This window comes from Abramis brama, assembly GCF_963993115.1.
Source record: "Abramis brama genome assembly, chromosome: 18".
In the NCBI taxonomy this organism is placed as follows: Eukaryota; Metazoa; Chordata; class Actinopteri; order Cypriniformes; family Leuciscidae; genus Abramis; species Abramis brama.
In genome coordinates, this window is record NC_139980.1 from 32,622,903 (window position 1) to 32,646,067 (window position 23,165).

General features: G+C 38.0%; 1 protein-coding gene across 5 annotated transcripts in view; it reads right to left on the reverse strand.

Moving 5' to 3' along the window:
- Nucleotides 1-23,165, reverse strand: part of col12a1b (collagen, type XII, alpha 1b) — a 73,784-nt gene that overhangs the window by 3,467 nt on the left and 47,152 nt on the right. For all 5 annotated transcript variants that reach the window (XM_084092112.1, XM_084092111.1, XM_084092110.1 and 2 more), the window contains 22 exons: nucleotides 21,501-21,640; nucleotides 21,184-21,307; nucleotides 20,551-20,694; nucleotides 19,124-19,288; nucleotides 18,969-19,007; nucleotides 18,302-18,440; nucleotides 16,936-17,078; nucleotides 16,143-16,252; nucleotides 11,615-11,773; nucleotides 11,375-11,452; nucleotides 8,238-8,324; nucleotides 8,010-8,063; nucleotides 7,782-7,877; nucleotides 5,880-5,933; nucleotides 4,546-4,599; nucleotides 4,109-4,162; nucleotides 3,914-3,985; nucleotides 3,112-3,147; nucleotides 2,959-3,025; nucleotides 2,452-2,634; nucleotides 886-963; nucleotides 166-336 (listed from right to left, as the gene is read on the reverse strand). In XM_084092112.1, coding sequence (XP_083948238.1) covers nucleotides 166-336; nucleotides 886-963; nucleotides 2,452-2,634; nucleotides 2,959-3,025; nucleotides 3,112-3,147; nucleotides 3,914-3,985; nucleotides 4,109-4,162; nucleotides 4,546-4,599; nucleotides 5,880-5,933; nucleotides 7,782-7,877; nucleotides 8,010-8,063; nucleotides 8,238-8,324; nucleotides 11,375-11,452; nucleotides 11,615-11,773; nucleotides 16,143-16,252; nucleotides 16,936-17,078; nucleotides 18,302-18,440; nucleotides 18,969-19,007; nucleotides 19,124-19,288; nucleotides 20,551-20,694; nucleotides 21,184-21,307; nucleotides 21,501-21,640 — 2,247 coding nt within the window. The remainder of the gene's footprint in view (nucleotides 1-165; nucleotides 337-885; nucleotides 964-2,451; nucleotides 2,635-2,958; nucleotides 3,026-3,111; nucleotides 3,148-3,913; nucleotides 3,986-4,108; nucleotides 4,163-4,545; nucleotides 4,600-5,879; nucleotides 5,934-7,781; nucleotides 7,878-8,009; nucleotides 8,064-8,237; nucleotides 8,325-11,374; nucleotides 11,453-11,614; nucleotides 11,774-16,142; nucleotides 16,253-16,935; nucleotides 17,079-18,301; nucleotides 18,441-18,968; nucleotides 19,008-19,123; nucleotides 19,289-20,550; nucleotides 20,695-21,183; nucleotides 21,308-21,500; nucleotides 21,641-23,165) is intronic.

The following is a 23,165-nucleotide window of genomic DNA, read 5'->3' on the forward strand; positions in this document are numbered from 1 at the left end:
TTGGGGTGAAAAAGGACAGGTTTGGCAAGTTTCACCCATGATAATCTGCATTATTCTGCTGAGCATCATCTACTGCTCAGTTCATGCACTGCGTTACACTACACATGCAATTAATGTTATTTCTACTGTCATGCAACAGGCAGAGCTAGATCATGAGGGACGTACCTCTGTAACCCTGTCCGTTATATGACATACCGACACACTGAGAGGAGTCACAGTAGCCAGGCGGGCCGGGCGGACCACGTACACCGGCGACACCGTTGCGACCGGGCGGACCACGAATGCCTGGAGAACCGCTTGATCCTGGAGGGCCGGTTCTGGACTCACCTGGTGAGCCTAAAGAAATCAGGAAAAAAAATTGCCTCAGAAACAACATGCAACACTTTACTTGAAGCCTTTATGTACAGTATGATGCATTATGCAATGCATTGCATTTTTCATAAATAATTGTAACCAAAGTTAAAATGTGTTTTAACTATAAGTACTATAATGCATTTTAACTCTGGCTACAATTATTTAATTATAGAATGCATTATAACAATGCATATTTAGTGCATTAAAATAGTTTTGCATTATAAATGCATTATATATAAAGGTGTCAAGTGAAGTGTTACCAAACGACCTTTAAATGTGAAATACAGTTTCTGTGATTAAAAAGTCTGGAAGAGTTATGCCTGCTCATTTTTTAAGCGTTTCATCAAACAACACATAACACATTCAACAGCACTGTGTCTAAAAATAAAAGTGGCGTATAAAATATAGCACAATCTCTAAGAAAAAGGAAGAAAACAGGCCAGTAAATCAGAGATATTTCAAGGTTTTTCATGACCGTGAGCTACGCTAGGTAAACGAGTTTCAGCGTATAAATGTGCGCATGAAACATACCAGGTGGTCCAGTGGCTCCTCTCTGTCCTCTCTCTCCGATGCCTGGATTTCCTCTGTCTCCTTTCTCTCCAGGTGGTCCTAATGTTAATGCACACAAACACAGAAATATAAGCCCAAACACAGACATACATGCATATCTGCATCGCAACACACTGCTAAACATGCTGTAAACACACAGGCCTGACATAACACCTAAGTGGTGGGTGCAGAAAATCAGTTTCAAATCAGGAACCTGCACTCTTAAAAAGAAAGGCGGGAAATATATATATATATTTTTTTAGCAGCTAAGCCATAGAAAAAACATTTTTGGATCCCCAAAGAATTTTTCAGGGAACAGTTCTTAATAAACCCTTTTTTAAAGGGGCTTTCGCACAAGGTAGCCACCAGGACGGTCCCCCGAGAACTACATTTCCCCCTAGGGCCATTGTCCTGGTTGCATTCACACCGCCAAAAGTAACTGTGGGAGCTGTGATTTTGCAGTGTTTTGTTAGACTGACGGCGATTTGATTTCGCCCTGCAGCTCAGGCTGGAAACCTGTACATTTATCTCTGCAACTTCCTTTACAAATTTGCGGGAACCAATCACAAATTGGCTTATCCACCTGGCACGCTATTGGTGGGTTTAATCCAATCCAATTCCAGAGCTGTTACAGCTGTCCAATTCCTTTTAACCTCTCGATGATGCTCAATGGCTTCTTTTTAGCAAACAACTCGCTCGAGTGGGTGTAAATACCACTCACTTTCATGGTTTTTTTGCATAACCTGCAAAAATTGCTCGATGCCATTGCTGCTTCTGCAAACCGCTATCAACACACATTTCCTGCCTGGAGTTTTCGCGTCGCTCTGCAAAGTACGTCACCCGCATCGTTGGTCTGATTGGTTGAAGGACTGTCCAATTGCGTACAGACTCATTTGAGCTATGCCCGCTGATCACGCCTCTTGTCGCTGTTTTCCATATTTGTGGAATAAGTATATGTAAACTGTGTTTACACAGCTTTTCAAAAATGGCGCGTGCCAGTGTTTTGTGCGGCATGTGTTCGGCTAATCAACATACACTTGTGTCACTTGTAGTTCCTGTTGTGCTGGGTTAGACCCTACTCTGAAGTTGAAGCTAATTTAGTCCCCCAAAACGTGTTCCTATAACTAAAATCGTTCCCAGTTCCTGCTCTGCGAACATGCCAAAAAGTGGGTACTTCCGCCAATAGTTATACGAACTATGAAAACTAACCTCCCTTTTAGTGTGAACATTTTAATAATCCAAAGAACCTTCTTCCACCATTAAGATGTAATGAAAATTACAATGAAAATTGGATTTTTCATGGAACCATCAACGCCAGTAAAGAACCTTTATTTTTAAGAGTGTATAAGGTTTCCTTTTAATTTAGACCATAAACCGCACGGAAGCTCACTAGGCTTCAATTATTTGTCTTAGCATTTCTACATATACTGTACAGTGAATGGCAGAAGTCCAAACTAACCACAGTTCTTGAGGCTGATTAAAATCACATGGCTGTATTTGGCACGGTTTCATGTTTTTTGTTTCGATTTTGGCTGTTGTTTTAGGTACCTCGTTCTCCCTGCCGACCAGGCAACCCTGGACTACCGGGAAGGCCGTTCCTGCCCATCCGACCGGGCTCTCCACGTGATCCCTCGGGTCCGGGAGGTCCAGGGGGTCCAGAGGGGCCTGGACTGTTGCTGTGATAGTTGTTGGGGATCTGGTTCAGCATTTCGTTGAATCGACCCATTTGTCCTGTAAAATGTGAAACAGTGGATTATAATGCAACCCGTGTTATTATTTGCATATGCATATTATGGCTTACAAAATCTTTTAGCCTTGAGTACTACTGTTAAAAAAATGTAGGGTCAGTACAATTTCTGATGGATCGTGCGACACTGAAGACTGGAGTAATGATGCTGATAATTCAGCTTTACATCACAGAAATAAATTGCATTTTAAAATATATTCAAATAGACAACAGTTATTTTAAATTGTAATCATATTTCACTATATTACTGTATTTTTGATCAAATAAATGCATCCTTGGTGAGCGTAAGACACTTGGAAATGCATTACCGTTCACAAGCTGTTCGCAGACTTGTCTGGCAATAGAGCGCATCATGCTCTGAGACGCAAAGTCTCCCTACGAGGACGAATATGAGATGTTAAAGTCTCCTCCACTCAAACTCTTATGAAATGATAAAAGCAAATATTAAAATCATCACTCACTCTCTCTCCTTTGTCTCCTTTAACCCCAGAAGGTCCCTGTATGAATGAAAATCATATTTCTCTTTAAATAGACCGTGACGCATCCAAAGATGAGCTAAAATCACTCAATCACTCCTCATTTATGCCAAAACCGCACTGTGCATGTCAGTGAGTAAATATTTATTGAACTGCAAACAATGTGGATCGTGTTAGACAATTTCCTTTTTTAACTTGTACTTTTTGAATAACAGTCTCAATGTGTTAGAAAGGTGTCTAAACTCATAGAAAGGTGCTACTCGCGTTTTGTATTAAACAATTAAACTATTAAAAGAAAAGTGCTGGCCAGGGTTTGCTCTTTTATACATCCGGAGACACAATGGAGTTCTGAGTTATGTTTCATTTAGTTATCAACTCTGTCTCAGATGTTTCTCCAAAAATTCCTTAAGAGAAGCAATAATAGACTAAAAATAGACCTAAATGTTGTCATACAGTAGGAGTATAGAGCTATAAAATGAACGTGACGCAGCTTAGATCATTTGATGAGAAATGTTTGAGTTCACATTGAGATCTGTGATTTTAGATGGCAAATCTGAGCACAGTTTGAGAGATTCTTGAAACACGCGAGGTTACTGGGGTCTTTTTCTCAGAAGAAAAATCAGCAGAGACTTTGGAAGAAATCTCTTTTCGCTCTCAAACAATAGATGTATTTAAGAGGTGTAGTTTTTCTTTCCTTCTGCCATATGCATTTTGACTAATTTAGTAAATTACTGGCAGTGACAGTGACGTGCTGTTGTACGTCTATGAAAACCAGAAGGTTTCATACCGGAACACCTGTATCTCCATTCTTTCCAGGCTTTCCAGTAGGTCCTGGCATTCCAGGGGCTCCTGGGGGTCCCTGAACAAAAGAATAACAGCTTTGGTCTTCAGCAAAACAGATGTCTGCCATACGGCCTCGCATCTCAGCAAAAGAAAACAAATTTAACAACACTCCCTCCCCTCAAAAGAATCAAGAACATACCATAGGTCCTTGAGGGCCCGTGGATCCCGTCGGACCCTCCTTCCCTGGGGGTCCCTGCATTGATAACATACACACACAGATCTGCATTAGACTGATAACACGAATGCACGTTCAAATCCACATGTATCACATGAAACATCTCTGTTGTATTTCACCCCAAAATGAAAAAGAATATGAAGCTATAGGACTATTGAGATCTTTTGCATTGTGACATAGTTTTCTTAACAATTAAGCACATTTTCCTCACACATTACTGTAAAATAGTAACAAAAATGATCATAAACCGCTATTTTTTGCAGTAAAGAATATTCACAGTATAACAATTAAATGAACAGCATAAATTAAAGGCAGCACAGCCATACATGTTTAATGTACTTTACAAATGTACAAAATGTAAATGAAATGTATATGTTGCACATTGAACAGTCTTCACTCACCCGTATTCCAGCCGGTCCAATAGGCCCGATGGCACCAGCCGGTCCCGGTGGACCCTGAGAGAAAGAATGGAAGAAAAACAAAAGCTAAAACTAACAGACTCAGTGCCAGAGTCTCACACCAGTTTCACATTAGCACAGGTCGCTTACCTCCGACCAAACAAATGAAACTACTTTACACAAACAGTTTCCTACAACACACAAGATGATATCCTTCCATTTCGTTCATGCTAGCTTTCTTTCTGTCTTTCTTTCTCTTTGTCAATCCGGCTTCTCCTTTGATGTCTTGGCATTAGATTTACAGGGTACTTAATATATTCCAGATCCGTTTTACTGGCCGTTATAAACCCCGGCTGCATTCTCTGCAAGTCATTAAATGCATGTTGTTATAGCAACTCCTCTAACATGGTCACCTGCACGGCTCGGCCCACTCTTCGTTAACAGGGATCGGATATCACAGTCCGTCCAGAAGAATTTACAAAATGACCATGCAGTATAATCACAACAGTGTGAAAACCTTCAGCCTTTTTTTTTTTTTTGGGGGGCCCTCCAATTTGTTAATTAACTCAAATAAACATCATCTGCTTTTAAACAGGATCAGCATAACACTACCAATCCCTCATTTCCCTCGCGGTCTCAGGAACCAGTTGTGCTTGTTCCTGAGTTTTTTGTGTTGTGAAAGATCTGATTTGTCTCATAATCACCCTTGTGCTATTGCAAAACTTCTAGACTTTCCTAAGATGAATGTCCATTGTGCTCTTTTTCACAATTGGGACTGAGGCTTTCAAGCTTGAAAAATTACACATATCATTTTAAAAGTAGTCAAATAAGTCTTCAGAAGTCCTATGAGGAACAGACTGAAATTTAAGTCATTAATCAAAAATCCACCCTTCATTTTGCAGCTATCAAGTATCATTTGACTATATATATATATATATATATATATATATATGAGATCTCCATTTAACTCTCCCTTTCTTTATATTGGACTATCTATCTATCTATCTATCTATCTATCTATCTATCTATCTATCTATCTATCTATCTATCTATCTGTCTATCTATCTATCTATCTATCTATCTATCTATCTATCTGTCTGTCTGTATATACATATGTATATGTATATTACAGATTCGGCTAAATTACAGCCCGAACCCACATTTTATCTTGTGGCGTGATCTACCACTATTGTTGAGCGCTGCCTCCCAGCCATCCCCCCTCCTGAGTTAAGATCTAACGTTTGCCACATGGAGCCCGTCCAGAGAGGTAGTGCAGGCTGTAGAGAGCGAATAATCCTCCCATTTCCACCCTAAGACTCCGGCAGAGCAACACTTACTTTCTGTCCAGGTAAACCAGCATCGCCTGGATCCCCCTTTGGACCTGGACGACCCTGCGTCGGGAAAATACAAGGAAAACAACATGTCAAAAGAGTGCCCAAAGCTTTGGTAAAAAGCTTCAACGAGATCCAAACAAAAATTAAACGCATATATCAGATCAGAGAACAAGGCTGAGAGACAAAGTGTGATTTAAGAGATTGTCTCAAAAACAAGATGGAAAACTCGATTTCTAGAGTTTGTCTGTGCAAAATTCACTTCCAACATGCACGAGCTGTTGCCAGATTGTTGCTCTGTGTTGTTGTTCTGCTCGAGATATAGATTTAGTCTCTTTTTCAATGTTAAGACGATAATGTTAGAATAATAATAATTGTTCTAATTATACAAGACCAGGAAAGTCCACACTACAGCCATAACTATGGCGACACAGAAGAACAATATTGTAGGAAATACTTTCAGAATGATTTTTTTTTCCTAGCTGAAGAACAATAAAAACATTTTTACGGCCCTCAAGTCTGTGGGATTTGTATTGTTTTGCTGTAAAGGCACAGTCACATTAATTAAACTTTGTGGGCAAAGTAGATCCAATAATGATGCATGAAGCACCTTTTACTCAGAGGCCACTTCCAAACCAAGCAACATTATTTTGGAAAACACAGTGAATCCAAAGTGAAATCCATGTAGTGATATTTTTTTGCTTCGTGAGTCCCGCAAGCGAAATTCCTGATCACATGTATATATATATATACATATAGAGGTGGTCTAACAGTACATGTATTCGTCCCGAACCGTCACGGTACGGACATCACGGTTTGGTGCATAGAGTCAGAGACGAATACAGTCAGTCACAGACGATCAACGCTCCAATCCAGAAGGGGGCACGTGCGGTAATGCAATGCTGTTTGCTAACCTCCACAACAGGAAAAAGAGCAGAAGAAAAGACAATCTATGCACCAACCCAAAACAAGAGTTCAGATGGTACGCAAGAGCTTGCTAGTAGCCTATACGCTGAGTTTCGATTCATTTTTGTGACGCGCTCCACAAACTTGTTTGTTTTCTTTATTTTACAGGAGCACAATGTTTTGTTTTTGATTGTGAGTATACACAAATAAAAATAGACCCTTTACAGTTTCAAATAACGTCTTACTCTTATCTGTACGACCATAAATAATGGAGTATTTTAAGTTGTTTCCGCTGTTATAATGAGACAAAATCATTTGGCATTGTGCCGATTTGTGGAAGTCTCACTACTACAGGCCAGTGATGAAATGTGCTTGTAAGTTTGAAAACAGCCGTTGCATTTTAACGCACAGCAATTGTCAATCTATCAATTAGAGTTACAAATCTACAATTTCATGTAACTGGGGGGGGCATGTAACTCATACTCGTATCGAACCGTGACCCCAAAACCGAGGTACGTACCGAACCGTGACTTTTGTGGACCGTTAAACCCCTAATATAAATATATATATACCGTGAGATATATATCGTGCAGCCACATGATTTGAGGAATCATTCACATAGAGCGAGTTTCACACCGACGTTTAATGCTTAGGGTTATTGGTTTGTTTCAAATCCTTTTCCAAAGTATGAGCAATAGTAATAGTAATGCTTGCAAACAGCACTAAAACACAGCAGCTGAAACTGAGAGGGGAGTAAATCCAGTGAGATTTGTGTGCTAGCAGCAGGATCAGGCGGTTTCAAGCACTCTGATGAGTGTAAAGCCCCCAGACACACAGGAATGCTGAATCCAGAGCTCGCTGCCATAATTATGCCTCCGCCACAACTATAATAAATAGCCTGAACAATCCCTGTTTGGTGTGCCGGAGGATTTACGGCCGGCTACTGACATCTGACTGTGTGAGGATACAATTGACACATGATGGAAATTGAGATGGACTTACAGCCACGCCCGGGATGGAGTGCCCACTAGGGCCCTGTGGTCCTGGAGGGCCCATCGGACCAGGCAAACCCATGTCTCCACGTTGGCCGATCGGACCCTGCAGGAACAAACAGAATAAATATATACGAAGATGTCAAAGTTCAATCCTGTAGTAAACTTGATGAATAAGCTATATTGTACATGTTAAGTTCATTTTGACAGAACAGAGAAGGAAAATCAGACAACTTACAACTTGACCGGTTTCTCCTCTCTCCCCTCGTGGTCCTTTGCTTCCAGGAGCACCCTGGGAAAAGAGAAATTACAGAGAGAACAGTTCAACCAGTAATAATGTAAACATGAAAACTATGAACATTTTAAAAGCATTTTTTGCAGAGCCAAATTATATAAACCAAACAATATTATGCAATAATTTTATGATCTAAATAATATTGTCTAAATTGTACTTCAGTTGACTTACCACTGGCCCCTGAGGCCCCTGGGGTCCCGTGCTGTCTGAGGTGCATGTGCAGGCGTTGGGAAGAGATGGACACTTGGATTCATCTCTCTGAATCACAGAGAGAATAAAAAACATAAGAACAAATGGCAACATCCATAAACCATTCGCTGATTTTGCATGTGGGTTGTGTGGGTGTCTAGCTCATGGACACTTACAATCCTGAACAAAGCAGCTATTTACATGTTCTCAAAGGCATTGTATAGGTACAGTAAATGAAAAGCTGGTTAGTGACATGACCAGACTGATAACCAAAAGGTTGTAGGTTCAACCTCTTGAAGAGCAAACTGTCTTACTACAACGATTACTCTATCAGTGTCCTTCAAACAAAATTATGTGGCGAGTCGCTCACTACAGTTTTGGAATAACTTGCTTAAATTAAGATAAAGTTTATCATCACGCAAAAAAACTGAAACACTAAATATAATGGCAGAAGATGAGAAAATAATGAAATTACAAGAGAAAAGTTGGACAGTCGACATGTCATAAATATTAAAATGAACACAAAGAAAATTCAAAATTACATGTACCACAACAACACCTTTTTACCATAATGTTGGGATTTTGGCAAATAAAGAGGTTTGTATGTCACAGACAGTTCAGTAAGTTTGACAGACAAAATAGTGGAATACAAAATACAAAAGGCTCTTCAGTACAGCGTTTTGATTGGCTGTTAGGGCTGTTAGCCATTTATCTGTCGTAAGGTCAAATGTCATTGTAGCTTTAAAGACACTTACTGTAACCCAACAGCCAGACTGTCCGTATAATACGTATACGTAAATGTACTGCAAATTACCTTAGATAAAAGTCTGCTAAAAATACCACATATGTTGATCTAGGATGGAGAAGGTTTGGAAAACAAATTTTCTCCACATAAATCAATGTCTCTGTTTTTGCATATATTGATGCCCAGGCCACACAACTACAACAGGCCTAATTAAAACCTTGTGTTTGACTGTCAGAAATACCATAAACACATTCAAAGTATTTAATAATTTGCTTATGGAAGACTAAAAATATAATACAGAGTTTGGACACAGCTGGTCTCATGGTTTGCATTACAGACACACATTCGCAACCCTTTTCCGAAGGCACTTGAGTTCAACAATTTCACACATTTTCAAACTAAAAACCACAAATGAATGGTAGTGACTTTTACTTTTAAAGGGGTGGTATAATGCCCTTTTCACAAGATGTAAAATAAGTCTTTGATGTTCCCAGAGTGTGTATGTGAAGTTTTATCTCAAACTGTTGTTTGTGCTCACACAGCAACATTACACACTAACTAAAGTTAGAAAAGTGAAATCATAATCAACCACCCCTTTAAAACCCATCTGCTGTTGACAAATCAAATATCATGGAAGAGTGCACAACGACAGATCAAAGTAAGGAAATTATCTAACACTATAGCGAGCGGTTTAGCTGAGCACGTTAAATTTCATGTTTGAATCAGGTCAACAGGGATGCATCAGAAACATATGGAATATTACAACAGACATACGTGGGCAGATGAAGCTAAGAAAGATGTAGAAGATGTGCGTGACAACTTCGTCATTTGTTTTTAATTTAACGTGACTTTAAAGCACGTCCACTGAAGCAGTCTGAGGTTAAGAGCCTTGCTAAAGGCCACAATGATCAAAGGCATGTTGTGGAATGTAAACAGTCCGGTTCATGGGTCATCCGTACCTGATATTTAACCCAGGCTTTGGGCTTTTCACCTTTGTGTAACCCTAGGAAAGGTTGCACCAGCCGTTCATAATTTATACTTCAATTTGAACGTAAAAAGTCCACACTTGAGGCGTAGTCTCAACATTGTAAAGTTGTAGATAAGACAAAGATTATTGGAGTATGTTTAAAGAAAGTACTATTTCAGTCTTTCAAATTATCAAGCTTAATTCAATGTGTCACTTGCTATTTTTTTTATTATTTGTAAAATTTGCAAGCAATTATACAGTGAACTAGCTAGTTTGTAACTAATTCTGTGCCTTATTCGGTTGGACCATTTATTCTTAAGGCAGAACATACTGTAGTTGGTAGGTCGCAAGCTTTCCATAAAGTAATGCGTAGTCGCATATTATGGCATTTACCCTCAGTGATCCAATGGCAGCCTTCAAATATTGTTTGTGAACACAAGTTGTGTTGAAATGCTGATTCTAATTTCTCTTTGCCCCACATAAGTATCAGTAAAAATGTTTCCATTGAAATACGATTTGTAAATAACATTTAGAAACTGTATTTGAAATGAATAAGGATCAATAAATAAATAATGATACAAAATAAATGATTTATTATCATTGATCTTATCAACATGCACAATACGGACCAATGCACACAAAGGGTCGAGTTTAGGTCGGGTTCGTATTGAAGAGCCGCTAACAAACCAACTGATTCACATAATATTCTCCCTCTTAAAATGTAAACAAGTGTAGATGTCAACATTATCTTATACGTCAAAAGCTGAGGTCTTCAACCCTGCTCCTTACAACCCACTGCCCTGCAAAGTTTATATCCAACCTGCTTCACCTTGTGATTTAGTGCAGCAGATTAATGGCATATTTCAAGAGAATCGTTCAAATTGATATAATAAGCATAGAATAGCAATGGCGGCCATCTTGAAAAATGGCCGTCATATTGAATTTTTGAGTGGCCAACGCCTTTTTCCAAAATAGTGGCCCTTAGAGAGTATCTGTGCCAAATTTCATGCTTTTATACCAAAGTGAACGATTTTTTTACTAATCTGCTGCACTAATTAGCTGGTTCAAGTGTGTTTGATTAGGGTTGGAGCTAAACTCTGCAGGACAGTGGTTCTCCAGGAGCAGGGTTAAAAACGGATTGAAATCTGTCAGGTAAAACATGTTTATTGGTGCAATTCAGTAAATCTACTATTTTACTCCAACCATTTCTTCTGGTCGGAGGCAGAAATTGAAATTATACGTAGAGTTATGTTTCAACTTATTTTAATGGTGCAATGGAAAAATATTTAGTCTTGTGTAAGTTAACTTAGTGCCCGTTTAGGTCAAAACTAGGCCAAGTTGTAACTTACGCACAGCTGGTGCAACTGGCCCCTGATCTCTAGAGGCTTTCTTAAAGTCTTCACTTACCATTGAAGGAAGGTCACAACATCTGTCCCTGCTGGTCCAGCCGAGACTGCACACAATGTCAAACATCTGGAGCTGGAACTGCCCAATCAGAGAGAAAACGGATGTTACACGTGTCTTTGATAAAAGTTTGCATTTTCAAATATGGGGCTCAGGCGCCCAATTAAAAGGATCCAGGCTGGAAAGAGCAAGAGAGCGTTGAGCTCTCAGTCAATACGTGATAACAAAAGTCGACACACTCACTGTTGCTGATTCTCCTTTAGATCCGATAGATTTGGACATTTTCCCGAGCACTTGAAATCCATCCATCGATGTGTTTCCTACTGGTTTAATCTCCTTCTCAGCCACTTCCTGGCAGTCCACGTTCAGCTTGACGCTCTTGGGAGACACCAGGATGTGGAGCTGGAAATAAAAGAAGATTGTTAGATGTTCAAGCTTGTAACTGACTTAGAGGTCAGACCTTACATTTATCTTCAGCAGTGCGAATCATTAAAAAAGTCTCAGTTGGCAGTTTTCTATTGTTGTTCTTAACTCCAAGAGCTTCGGGCCTTAATTAGGGATTTCTGGGAGTCTCTCCGTTCAAAGGGAGTGTTCTGGCTAGAGGCACATATAAAAATCAGCACGTTCTTTCACCACCAAATTCATCCTGACACGCTCAAGGCGATGATAACAGCAAGTCCATTGTAAAATACTTTTAAAGAGAAATTTGGGAAAGATTAACAGCAGCCAAAAAGAGTGTAAACAAATACATCATCACAATACATCAACAGTGGGACTGTCAAAATACATCAACAGTGGGACTGTCAAATCCAGCAGATTTCCCATCTGATCTTTCTGGAATGACAAAGTCTGAGGGATGAACTTTTCAGCCTCCAATCTATGCAAATGAGGCTCATGATGAAACTTGCCCCAAACTTTTGAATGGTAGTGTACTTTTACTCCTCTTGATCTTCCCCAAATTTGGGGAATTGAGGGCACTAAACGGGTTGCACGAAATGTTTAAACGTACTCAATAAACTTTGAACTACTCTGCCTAGAATCATGGTTCTGGAATCATTTGATTCGTCTGTCATGGTAATTGTGTTGCTCAGGCTGCATGCGATGTGCTTGGCCCTGTAATGGCTGCTTGGCGCTATATTTCTTAGTGAATTGCCTCCTTAGAGTTTTTTCAGCTCTCTGATCCACATAATCAATGTACACTGATATTCCCTGTTCACCACAGCGCATGATGAAGTTGTTCCTCCATATGCCATGGCCCGTCGTGCTGCCAAGTCTTAAACACCAGCTGAACGCTGCAGTGTAATCACATTTCTCCAACGCAAGCTAATGGAAGACGTCAGAACTTATGCTATGGATCGGGAATGGATTGGAAATTTGCGGTTAGCAGATTGAGGAGATGCGATTCTGATCCGACCACATAGGATTGGTCAGGATTAGTAAACATGCTAGAGGCCTGAAATACAGCACACTGAAGTTCATTTCACTATTGGGCTAAACAAAGCGAAAGAGACATGATATTCATTAGAACGATGAAGTGATTGTTATGGAGCCAGACCACCATTTTTCTGTGAGGGCCTAAACCAGTTTCTTCACAAAATGCCTATCAAACCTAGTCAATATCAAAACAAGCATGACGTAGACGTCTAGTCAAATGTGGTACGTATTATCTAGAGCTGTTCCTGTGGCACATGATTATTTACTGTTTAGCCTGGAGGTCTTCAGGATCTTCTGTTCTCTATTATTATTTTCAATACGGAATTACATCAGACAGCTTACTGCATAATGACAGTATAAAGTGTATTAATATAACTACTTTTGTATGTGAAACAGAACACATTATGCAATGAATAACATTTAAAACATTTGTGTTTTGCATACTATTTTAGGGTTTTCAAACTTTTAAATGTCAACGTCCACCTAAAATATAATGGTATCTCTTTATTAAGAAAAATAATATGAAAGAAAATATTTAGTTTTATATTATAAATACAACTAAATTAAATAATTGTCTCTTAAATTAAATAATTGTGTACTATTATTTTATTACATTAACAATTTTCTTAAAAGTATTTACTTTTATTACATTTTTAAACCGTTTTTTTCTTATTTTTTAAAATTAGTGCTGTCAATGTAATAAAATAATCACAATTAATCTCACAATAATAGTTTCTGAAATTAAATAATGATCCTCTATGCTTTTATCCTTTATGCTTTATCATTTTATTAGATTAGTTAAAATAATTCAAAATATTTACTTAATTTTTTTAATTATTTTTGCACAAAACTATATGCAGATTTTGTTCTTGATTTTTTTAAACTCATGCTGTCAATAGAATAATCACAAATAATCTCACAATTCTGTCCAGTCAGAAAGCAGAATGATTTGATTGATTATGTCAAATTTGTAAGGATATCCAGATATTCCATGTACAGAAAATTCACATACTGACCACAGTATACATACTGCAAAACAATAAGTGTAGGATGGCCTTCCAAACCCAATACAATGTTTATAATCTGCCGTACTGTTATTTCGTTTAAAATATTGTTGGAACTGATTAGAATCATTTGATTCTGCTCATTTTGATTGGATCACTGGCAGCTGTCCTCAAACGCCCTCTTTAATGGCCACCTGAGAAGCAGGGTTTAAACAGATGACTTCTCCATTTCAACTGAACCTGCCACAGGTTTGGACAGATTTTTCAAAACAGAGCTGTCCTTCATTTTCAGTCAAATCCACAGAGGATATCTGAAGAAACCCTGATACGTCTCTGCTGGCCATACTCGCTTTCTCTCGACTGCTTGAGAGCTTTCTGCACGCTCATGGTGATTTAGAGTTTAGTGTTAAAATATTTTCAGAAATGAACATTCTGTCATCATTTAATCACCCTCATGCCGTTACAAATCTCCAAATGACTTTCTTCAGTGAAAGACAAAAGGCCATTTTGAATAATGTTCACATTGCTGTTGTTCATGCAACGAAACCATACAAGTGACTAGTGGCTGTTGAGGTCCAAAAAAGACCACGAAAGAAAGTAAGTCACACAGGTTTGAGTAAATGATGACAGAATTTCATTTTAGGGTGAACTATTACTTTATGAGCAACAGTCTTGCAGTTAAAAAAATCCCATTACTTGCATCATATGAAGAGCCAAAAAAAAAAACGAAAAAAAAAAAAAACTTCATAGAGTTAAATACTTCGCTGAAGCTAGACAATCTAAATCATGTTTGTTTATCTAGACCAAAAAGCCATCTGCATGAGTAAATGATGTGCCAGAACCATGCAGCTCTTTAAAAAAAAACACATTTCATTTCTGAAATTCAGGCATTTTTTCCGTCCAAACAGGAGACATCTGAAGCGTGAACTATTTCGTCAAGCACAAAGATGAATGCTTATGCCACTCCATTTGCTTTCATTAGAAACTGTCATATGATTCAGAAGCGCAGCGTTTGCGCCCACTCTGCTCTTTTCAAGACAGGCCTGTGCAAAAAAAAATTATGGAAAAATGGTTTACATATTAAATAATCGTGCAGTGATGCCTATTTTGGCCGATCCAGTAAATTTAACACTTTACAAATGAAAAGTACTTCATCTCTTTAGGATTTGGAACTTGATGGACTCAAACCAAAAGATCTATTCATAACAAATGAAGTCTGACATCAGTACAAAAACAAATTTGCATTGTATAACACTTGAGTTAAAAACCAAAGACTTACAACAGTCAAACTAAATATGATAAAAACAGCTGATGTAAACAACCTGTGACCCTCAACTGACTTCAATATCAATGCACCAAGTTTGGATATTGCTTGGCATACTATAGTAAACTCTAGCTTTGTTACTAAACCCCTAATAAATCCTTTATCTTGACTTATTTGGGACACATCCTGCTCTGTATCTTCACATTGCTTCATGTCATTCTCACATGCAAATATTGTAAAGCAGTCCTGTCCACTGCTAGCCGCACAAATACACAGTATCTACCATATGCCATTAGAGACTGTCATACCATCCAGTCTTACTTTAAAGTGACTGGTGATGTGTTTCCTGAAGGTATAGACTGATGTTCACACAGGCCAAAACTACAACAAACAAGCCACCACACCTCTCGTTCAAACGACAAGAATTTCCCCCGTGGTCAACTTTGACAGGGAACCAACCTGACGGTCTGTCAGGATCAAGGCCAGACAAATACTGACTGAAGATTAGGATGAACGTATAAATCAACTCAAAGTAATTCATCTGCTTCACGCTTGGCATCTGCTGGCACTTTTTTGAGCAGTGATTCAACATTTTCCTGTTTGTCTGCCAGAGAAACATTTTTGTGAAGGTGATTTCTGGTCTTTTTTTGCAGCTTGCCACATCAAACTAGAATTTCAATGTAAGCATTTTGTGGTGTTCCTTTTGGTGAAATTTTGCTGAAATTTGGTGAAAGAGTCCAAAACTGTCTTGTTTTAGATTCAAACCCTCTCAGTGAATGAGTTTGCTGACAGTAACCTCTCTTTTTCCCACATTTCTATTCCACAGTTGTAGACCATTGTCTCCTTGAAAGAAATAGCTCCCTTGATCTATATCTGTGAACATCTGTGCATGTTTTCCTGCATTCAGACATAATGGTCATTTGTTTTGAGTCTGTTTTGCTGAAGACCTCACACATCTTGGCTCTGTATGTGGACATAAGAGTCTTTTATAGTGGAAAATGTGGGCATATGTCTCCACCATTTTTTACCATCAATATGCATAAAGCACAATAATAAACAAGCAATTTACCTTGTGAAAGCTTCCATGGAAGATCCTCTTGATTTGATCATTTTTAAACGTGGCTCGCTGGATCTCTCCTGTTGTATCCTTATTATAAAATGACACAGTTTGGGCGGATGCTGAGCAAATAGAAATAGAAAAGTAGAGACAAAGAGTTAAAATTCCCACAAACTATAACAAACAAACAAACTCTACAGTAAATGTATGATCGGTCTAAATTAGATGTTGTGGACCAGGCCTAATCAGATAACTGGGACAGAGAGAAAGAAGCCTCGAGGGGCATTTTATTACTTTTTCAAAGCTTATAGATCTCAGATATGTGATTTAAGTATAAACTTTGTTTCTCAGATGTTTCTCCTCAGTAGAAATAAACGGAGAAACAAAGTTAAAGTCTAGAGAAATGAATGTGGACAGTGTACAGGACAGAAAATAAGGATGGGGAGATTGTATGCTCTGCAATCTTAAACATGTGGTTTTCTGTGAGGCAATCAACTTTGTTAATATGAACTCTGGTGATTTAAACTTGCAACCAAGATAGAGTTATCTGGCTGACACAAATAGGTTTTTTTTTTTTTTTTATTATTGCAAATGATTTATGACTTGGAAGCATCCATTGGAATTAATCACTGTATGATCTGTTTTTCCAGCAAAAGTGTGTGAGAATTTAGAGTTGTTGTAGAAGTAATATTAGATATGCTTTTGCAGATGAAAAACATAATAAATTACTTTTTCGTTATGTTTTTTTCCCGGACATATAAATATTTGTTGTTAAAAATATATAAAAGAGGGAAACAGCACTTACGGTCGATGGTGACACCGGTCTCAGGTTTGTAATTCTTGTCTGACACCTGCCAGATATCGAAAGCCTCGTTTGGTGAGTCTGGCAACAGTCGGAACATCAGAATGATGGTGTATGTGTAAGGAAGACCATCAGGATGAATATATCTGTAAAAAAAAAGAAAAAAAAAAGTCAGAGCGAGGAGGAGTATCTGTTCTTTCTGCAGACATCAGCGCTGGCAGGCCAGACTATATTTATTTGATCCAGAGTTTTATCAGTGCTTTTCTATGGTAAAATAATCACGGAAGTGTGTGGGAGAACCGTGGCTTTGAATGCTTTTGGATAGTCTACCTGGGCAAGCAGCAGCATGTTAACAAAAGCCAAAGAAAGCTCTCACTTTAGCCTTACAGGCCTCTAATGACACTCTCTAATACCAAATGACTTTCACAGTGATGTCTGCGCACAAGCACACTGCCAGAGTGTCATCGTACGAACAACTGATTTAAAATAACCATCATTACTGTAATCAATAACAAACATGGCATTACATTTAGCAGCTTATCTGAAGAAATGGAGTAATATCTCCCCTCCCCACTCAAACAAACCCTTGAAAAGTTTGGGGTCTATGATTTTTTTGTGATGTTTTTGAAAAAAAATCACTTATGCTCATCAATGCTGCATTTATTTGATCAAAAATAAGTGTTTTCTATATGAATACATGTTAAAATGTAATTCATTCCTGTGATCAAAGCTGAATTTTCAGCATCATTACTCCAATCCTCAGTGTCACATGATCCTTCAGAAATCATTCTAATATGATGATTTGCTGCTCAAAAAACATGTTTGTTTTTTTTTGTAAATTTCAAAAGAACATTTATTTGAAAAAAAATATTTTTGTATAAAACCTTACAGACCCCAAACTTAATGAACAGTCGTGTACTTTGAGTAAGACTTTCAAGAAATACTTCAACTGACTTCCCGAGGAATACAAACGGAGATGTTTATGCTGCTCTTCAAGCTGCAAAAAGTATCAGAAAATATCAGAAAATTGGAAAAGTGGTAAATTTCTTCTAAAGCCATTCAAAATCTTGCTCTTTGGTCTGATTCTTGAACATTCAAATATGGCGTGTCAAGACGCATCACGCCAGGTTTGACGTCAACTTCTTGCATGTCTTATAACGGATCACTACGTGTGACGAGTGCCTGGTTACTGTCTGCTTTCACTGTATGGAAAGAGCTAAACTTCTCCTTTTGTGTTCCACATAAGAAATCAAGTCTGAAAGAAATTGCACTGTTCCTTTAAATTCACCGTGCAGAGTCATGCATGATGAGCAACAGAATTGTACACAAAATCAGCATTCAAATCAAATCCAGAGAGGATTGTGCTCACGATGAGGGCTGGTTCAGGAAAGCGTTCTTGTGGAGCCTGTAGGCAGTGTAGCTGTTGAAGGAACCAGGCTCCATAGAGACACCCTTGGTGCTGGCGTACATCTTCTCAGTCAGATTGAAAGCTTCCAGCATTCTGAATCCTGGGAAATCACATAATTCATGTTAGTGGTCTACATACATAAACACACATTTGGATACACTACCATTCAAAAGTTTGGGGTCATGATGGTTTTCTTTTTTTAAAGAAATGAATAACCAGCAAGGACACATAAAATTGATCAAAAAGTGACAGTAAAGACATTTAGAATGTTACTAAAAAATTATATTTCAAATGCTGTTCTTTTGAACTTTTTATTAATTAAAGAATGCTAAACAGTGTATATGGTTTTCACAAAAATATGAAGCAGCGTAATAAGAAATGTTTCAGCATATTAGAATGATTTCTGAAGGATCATGTGACCCTAAAGACTGGAGTAATTATACTGGAAATTAGTCTTTGCATCACAGGAATAAATAACATTTTAAAATATAAAAACAGCTGTAATAAGTTTTACTGTATTTTTGATCAAATAAATGCAGCCTTAGTAAGCATAAGAAAAACAACAACAAAAAATCATGCCGATCCCAAACTTCTGAACAGTAATCAACAGTATATGACACACGCCTACCTGGTGATGTGAATCCATTAACATAGATCAACGGACAGGCTGTGGAAGCAAAACATAAACACATTAATTTAAGTTTTGAACAGATCAGCTATAAAAGCTTTCTCAAAGCTCTCTTAAAAGTATAATTTGTAAAGTACCACAAAACATCAACTCACAGGATGTTGCAGTCTCACAGATGAACGTGACCAGGTTGTCCTGAATGGTGGAGAAGGCATCAAAGTCGTCCACCACGAAGACGTGACGCTCGCTTGGTTTGCTGGCGATGTTCTGCAGCTCGACGAAGTCCACATCAGCCACGCCAACAACAAACACACTGTAACCTGATACGGCACAACCCTACATTAGCATATTTATCTTATAGTCTGTACCTAAAGTGTTGTTGCATCAAAACAGATATAATTAGGTTGTGGTTTCCTACTACACCTTCAACGATCGTCAAAGCTCTGCATACTGGTGTAGTTCACACCAGGCACGGCGTTATGGACCCACCCAAAACCATAAACTTTTAATATATTTTAATTTTGTCAAGAATTATTAAAAATCGGCAAATAAGCTCATAATTTGTGCTAAAATAGTCTAAATGTTTAGTTTTCAAAGTTTCATAGCTTAAGACGTCCTCCCTATAATAAACAAAGAATTTATTTAATCAAGCTCTAATTACGGCTCGTTGTGGATCGTATGGGGCGAGGAGACGTCATCTAGCATCAGTCGAGTTTTCAAAACAATTTTAAAAAGCTGGTTATGTCTATTTTGATGTTTCTGCAGCAGACAGTGAGGTTCGCGATCGGATGTAGCTGTTAATCTTCGTGGATGAACGTGAATTGGCGGTGGCCTATTGTATTAGTTATCTCGTAGTAGCCTATAGGCTACATTTTAATGCATCTTCTCTGTATAATAAGCCAAGCTCAGTCTTTTGTTAATGAAATCGAAAGAAATTAATGTTGTAAGAAATCGTCAAACAGGTCTATTGCCACTTATGACCAGATTTGATTGAAACTGTCGGGCAGTGTTGTTGATCTGTATTGTTGAAAACTTAAAACAATTAAACAGAACTGTGAAATATTCGACTTCATGTTATACGAGCAGAACTAAACTATGTTTTGGGGAAATATTAGATTCCTGACCACTTTTACAGTCTATAGGCCTTAGGTCTATAGAGAGATGCGCTAAAGCACAGCCAGGTATGAAGCGTAATGGAGATTCCAAAGCGCTCTTCTTTGGTCTGAACCAAGGAGAGCGATCGTGGATAGGTCCTATGCACTGAAACTTTTTACAATGCAACAAAATATTTAAAGAGCATCAAGTTATTAAAATCTCTATTATGTAAGCACAGATAATATAACAGTATATTAGTCAGGCATTTTTATTAGGTTAAACAGTGATTTGATAACGTTTTTAATTTAAGGCCCACCCACAATTGGTCTGGCCCATCCAAAACTGGAATCCTGGCACCATGCCTGGTTCACACTGTCTTTCATCAGTTTTTGAATTCTGAATAGGTGTTGATGTGTAATTATGGGCTGTCATATGGTAATGAGCTCATGCGTATGTCATAACTTTACAGTTTGGCAGCGTGTCATACCAGCGTGCTGTAGCTTGGCAGCATTCTTCTGCACTTCATCCTGAGAACGTCCATCTGTTACGGCCACCACGACCTTCGGTACGTTTCTCCTCATTCCGTTGTCTAGAGTGAAGACCTTCTCATTCACATGTTTCAGAGCCACACCTGGGAGTGTCAAAGGTGAGGAAACAACATCAACAAAACTCATCCCTCGTAAGTTTAACATCTAAAACTCTGTCTATACTGCTAATTCTTCACATTTACTTGGCCAAAATATATTCAACATCAAGAAACATTTAAAAATCTATCTGTCAAGAAATATTTGGGTCGTGTATCACCACAAAATCATTTATAAATTATATAAATTATTATACAAATTATTCAAATTTATAATGATTATGCATAATAATACATTTTTTAAAAATGTATTTTAATTATTTTTGCACAAATAAAATCAAGCCTCTTTTAGGATCATTAGGATTTTTAGCATTACAAAACGGTAAGCATACATCATGGTCATCTTTGTTGTACTGAATTGCTGACTATAATTTAAAAAATTCAAAATAAAATAAACCTGAAAAAACTTTACACTGAGATATGAGACTTTTAGAAGTTTTTAGAGCAGCTGTGAATGTTTAGGTGTTGGAGTGATACCTGTTTTAGTGTTTCCTCCCCTGTAACGGATGAGTTTGAGAGCAGAGAGCACGGTGCCTTTATCGTTATACGCATTGAGCCGGAACTCAGTCTTTGCATCGTCACTGTACTGCACGAATGAAACCTTTCGACACAAAAATATTGAGATACAATTAAACATGGTCACAATGATTCAGTGATGCAACATATTTGACCCAGAGATGATTGGTCCAACTAAATCTTTACATGTCCCAAAGTCGCAAACAAGTCGCAACTTGATTATCATGGTGTTGCAAGTTGGTTGCTAGGGTGTTGCTATTCTCTTGCTAGGGCTTTACCTGCATTCCTGATGGGCCGATAACATCAAAGGCACCAACGACGCTGGAGACAAACTGGATCACTTTGCTGAAACTCTCATCTCCGATACTCCAGGAGCCATCGATGAGGAACACTACATCTGCTTTTGCTCCTTTGCATACTGAGAACACAAAAACAACTCTATGAACTGGAGAATGCAAGAACAGCTCTAACCAAACCCCTTGTTTCTAATTAAACTTTTACATAAGAGCGGAAAATGGGTAATGAAATCTCACTATCAAACACAAGCACTGAAAAAACACTTTAATGAACTTCCGTGTTGTAATTACTTTCATAATCAGACCAAACTTTCTTGGAAATTATGCAAGAATGAAGTACATATGAAATCCAGAAGATCTAAAAGGGAACTAATAACACTGATAACACTTAACAATAAGTTCTCATTTCTTAATTCATTAGTTGCATTATTGTTAATGAGCTAAGATTTTTTTACAGCAATTATAAATCTTAGTTAATATTAGTTAAAGCAGACCTATAATGTTTTTTCCATGTTCATCTTTCTTTAGTGTTCCAAAGCACAAAGTCCCTCCAGTGGGAGTTATTCTCTATATCAGTGTCAGTGTTTCTGAACTCCTGAAACGCCTCCATTGTAGTCTCGAGTTTCTTCCGGGAACGAACACGTCACAATATTCCTCATTTAAATAATTCATACGCAGAATAAAGGGGCGGGGCCTGGTTGAGTTAGTTCGTAGTGTGTTGAAACTCATGGTTATGCTAAGGGGCGGGACATTTCCTAAACACACTCAAAGCGCTCGACCAATCACAACACACTGCTCCAGCCGACCAATCAGAGCACAGTGTGCTTTTCAGAAGGAGGGGCTTCATAGAGACAGGAACTAAACAGAGCGTTACTGACAGACTGGGAGGAGAGGAGCTGCAACAATGTCAAACATGGGGAAAATAATGTGTTTTTTTTTTTTAAATCAAGCATGAAAACCTATTCTAGTAGAGCCCAAAAACAAAATCAAGACTTTAAAAAAGAGCATAAAAGATCCACTTTAATAAAATTACAATGTTTCAAATTAGTTCTCAATGCATTAATTTGATTTTAGAAATGTTTTAGCAAATGTCAAAATTAAGATTATCTAAGATCAATAAATGCTGTAGAAGTATTGTCCATTGTTAGGTTATATAATTAATGGTGTCATTTTCAATCAGACAAAATGCCCTTTTGGAAAATGTCTCTCTTAAATGTATAATCCTCTGTGGATCATGTCTCTCCATACTTAAAGCCAGCTGACTCCTCTGGAGTAGAAAACATTGTGGGTTGAAGCATCTGGCCACTTGCAGACTTCTTGCATGATGAATAAAAAAGTTTTTGAGCATGATCCAGCATGAATTAAGGGATCCAATTTTTTTTTATGAATTGAAGATAAAAAGAAAGGATCCGTATTTTATTAGCAGAAGGATTTTGTCCAAGGTTTTAAAACTGAAACTAATTTGAGCCAAACTCATTGCAAAGAAGCAGATCTAGAACGTGTTTGCAATGCACGTATCCACAAAAAGTTCTGTACACTCTATTCCACCAATCGAAACACACCCTGCAATCTATTTAACTAACAAGATTTTGAAGAAAACAGGAGTGCTGCTTGTCAATTGAAAATCTGCTGCCACGAAATACCATT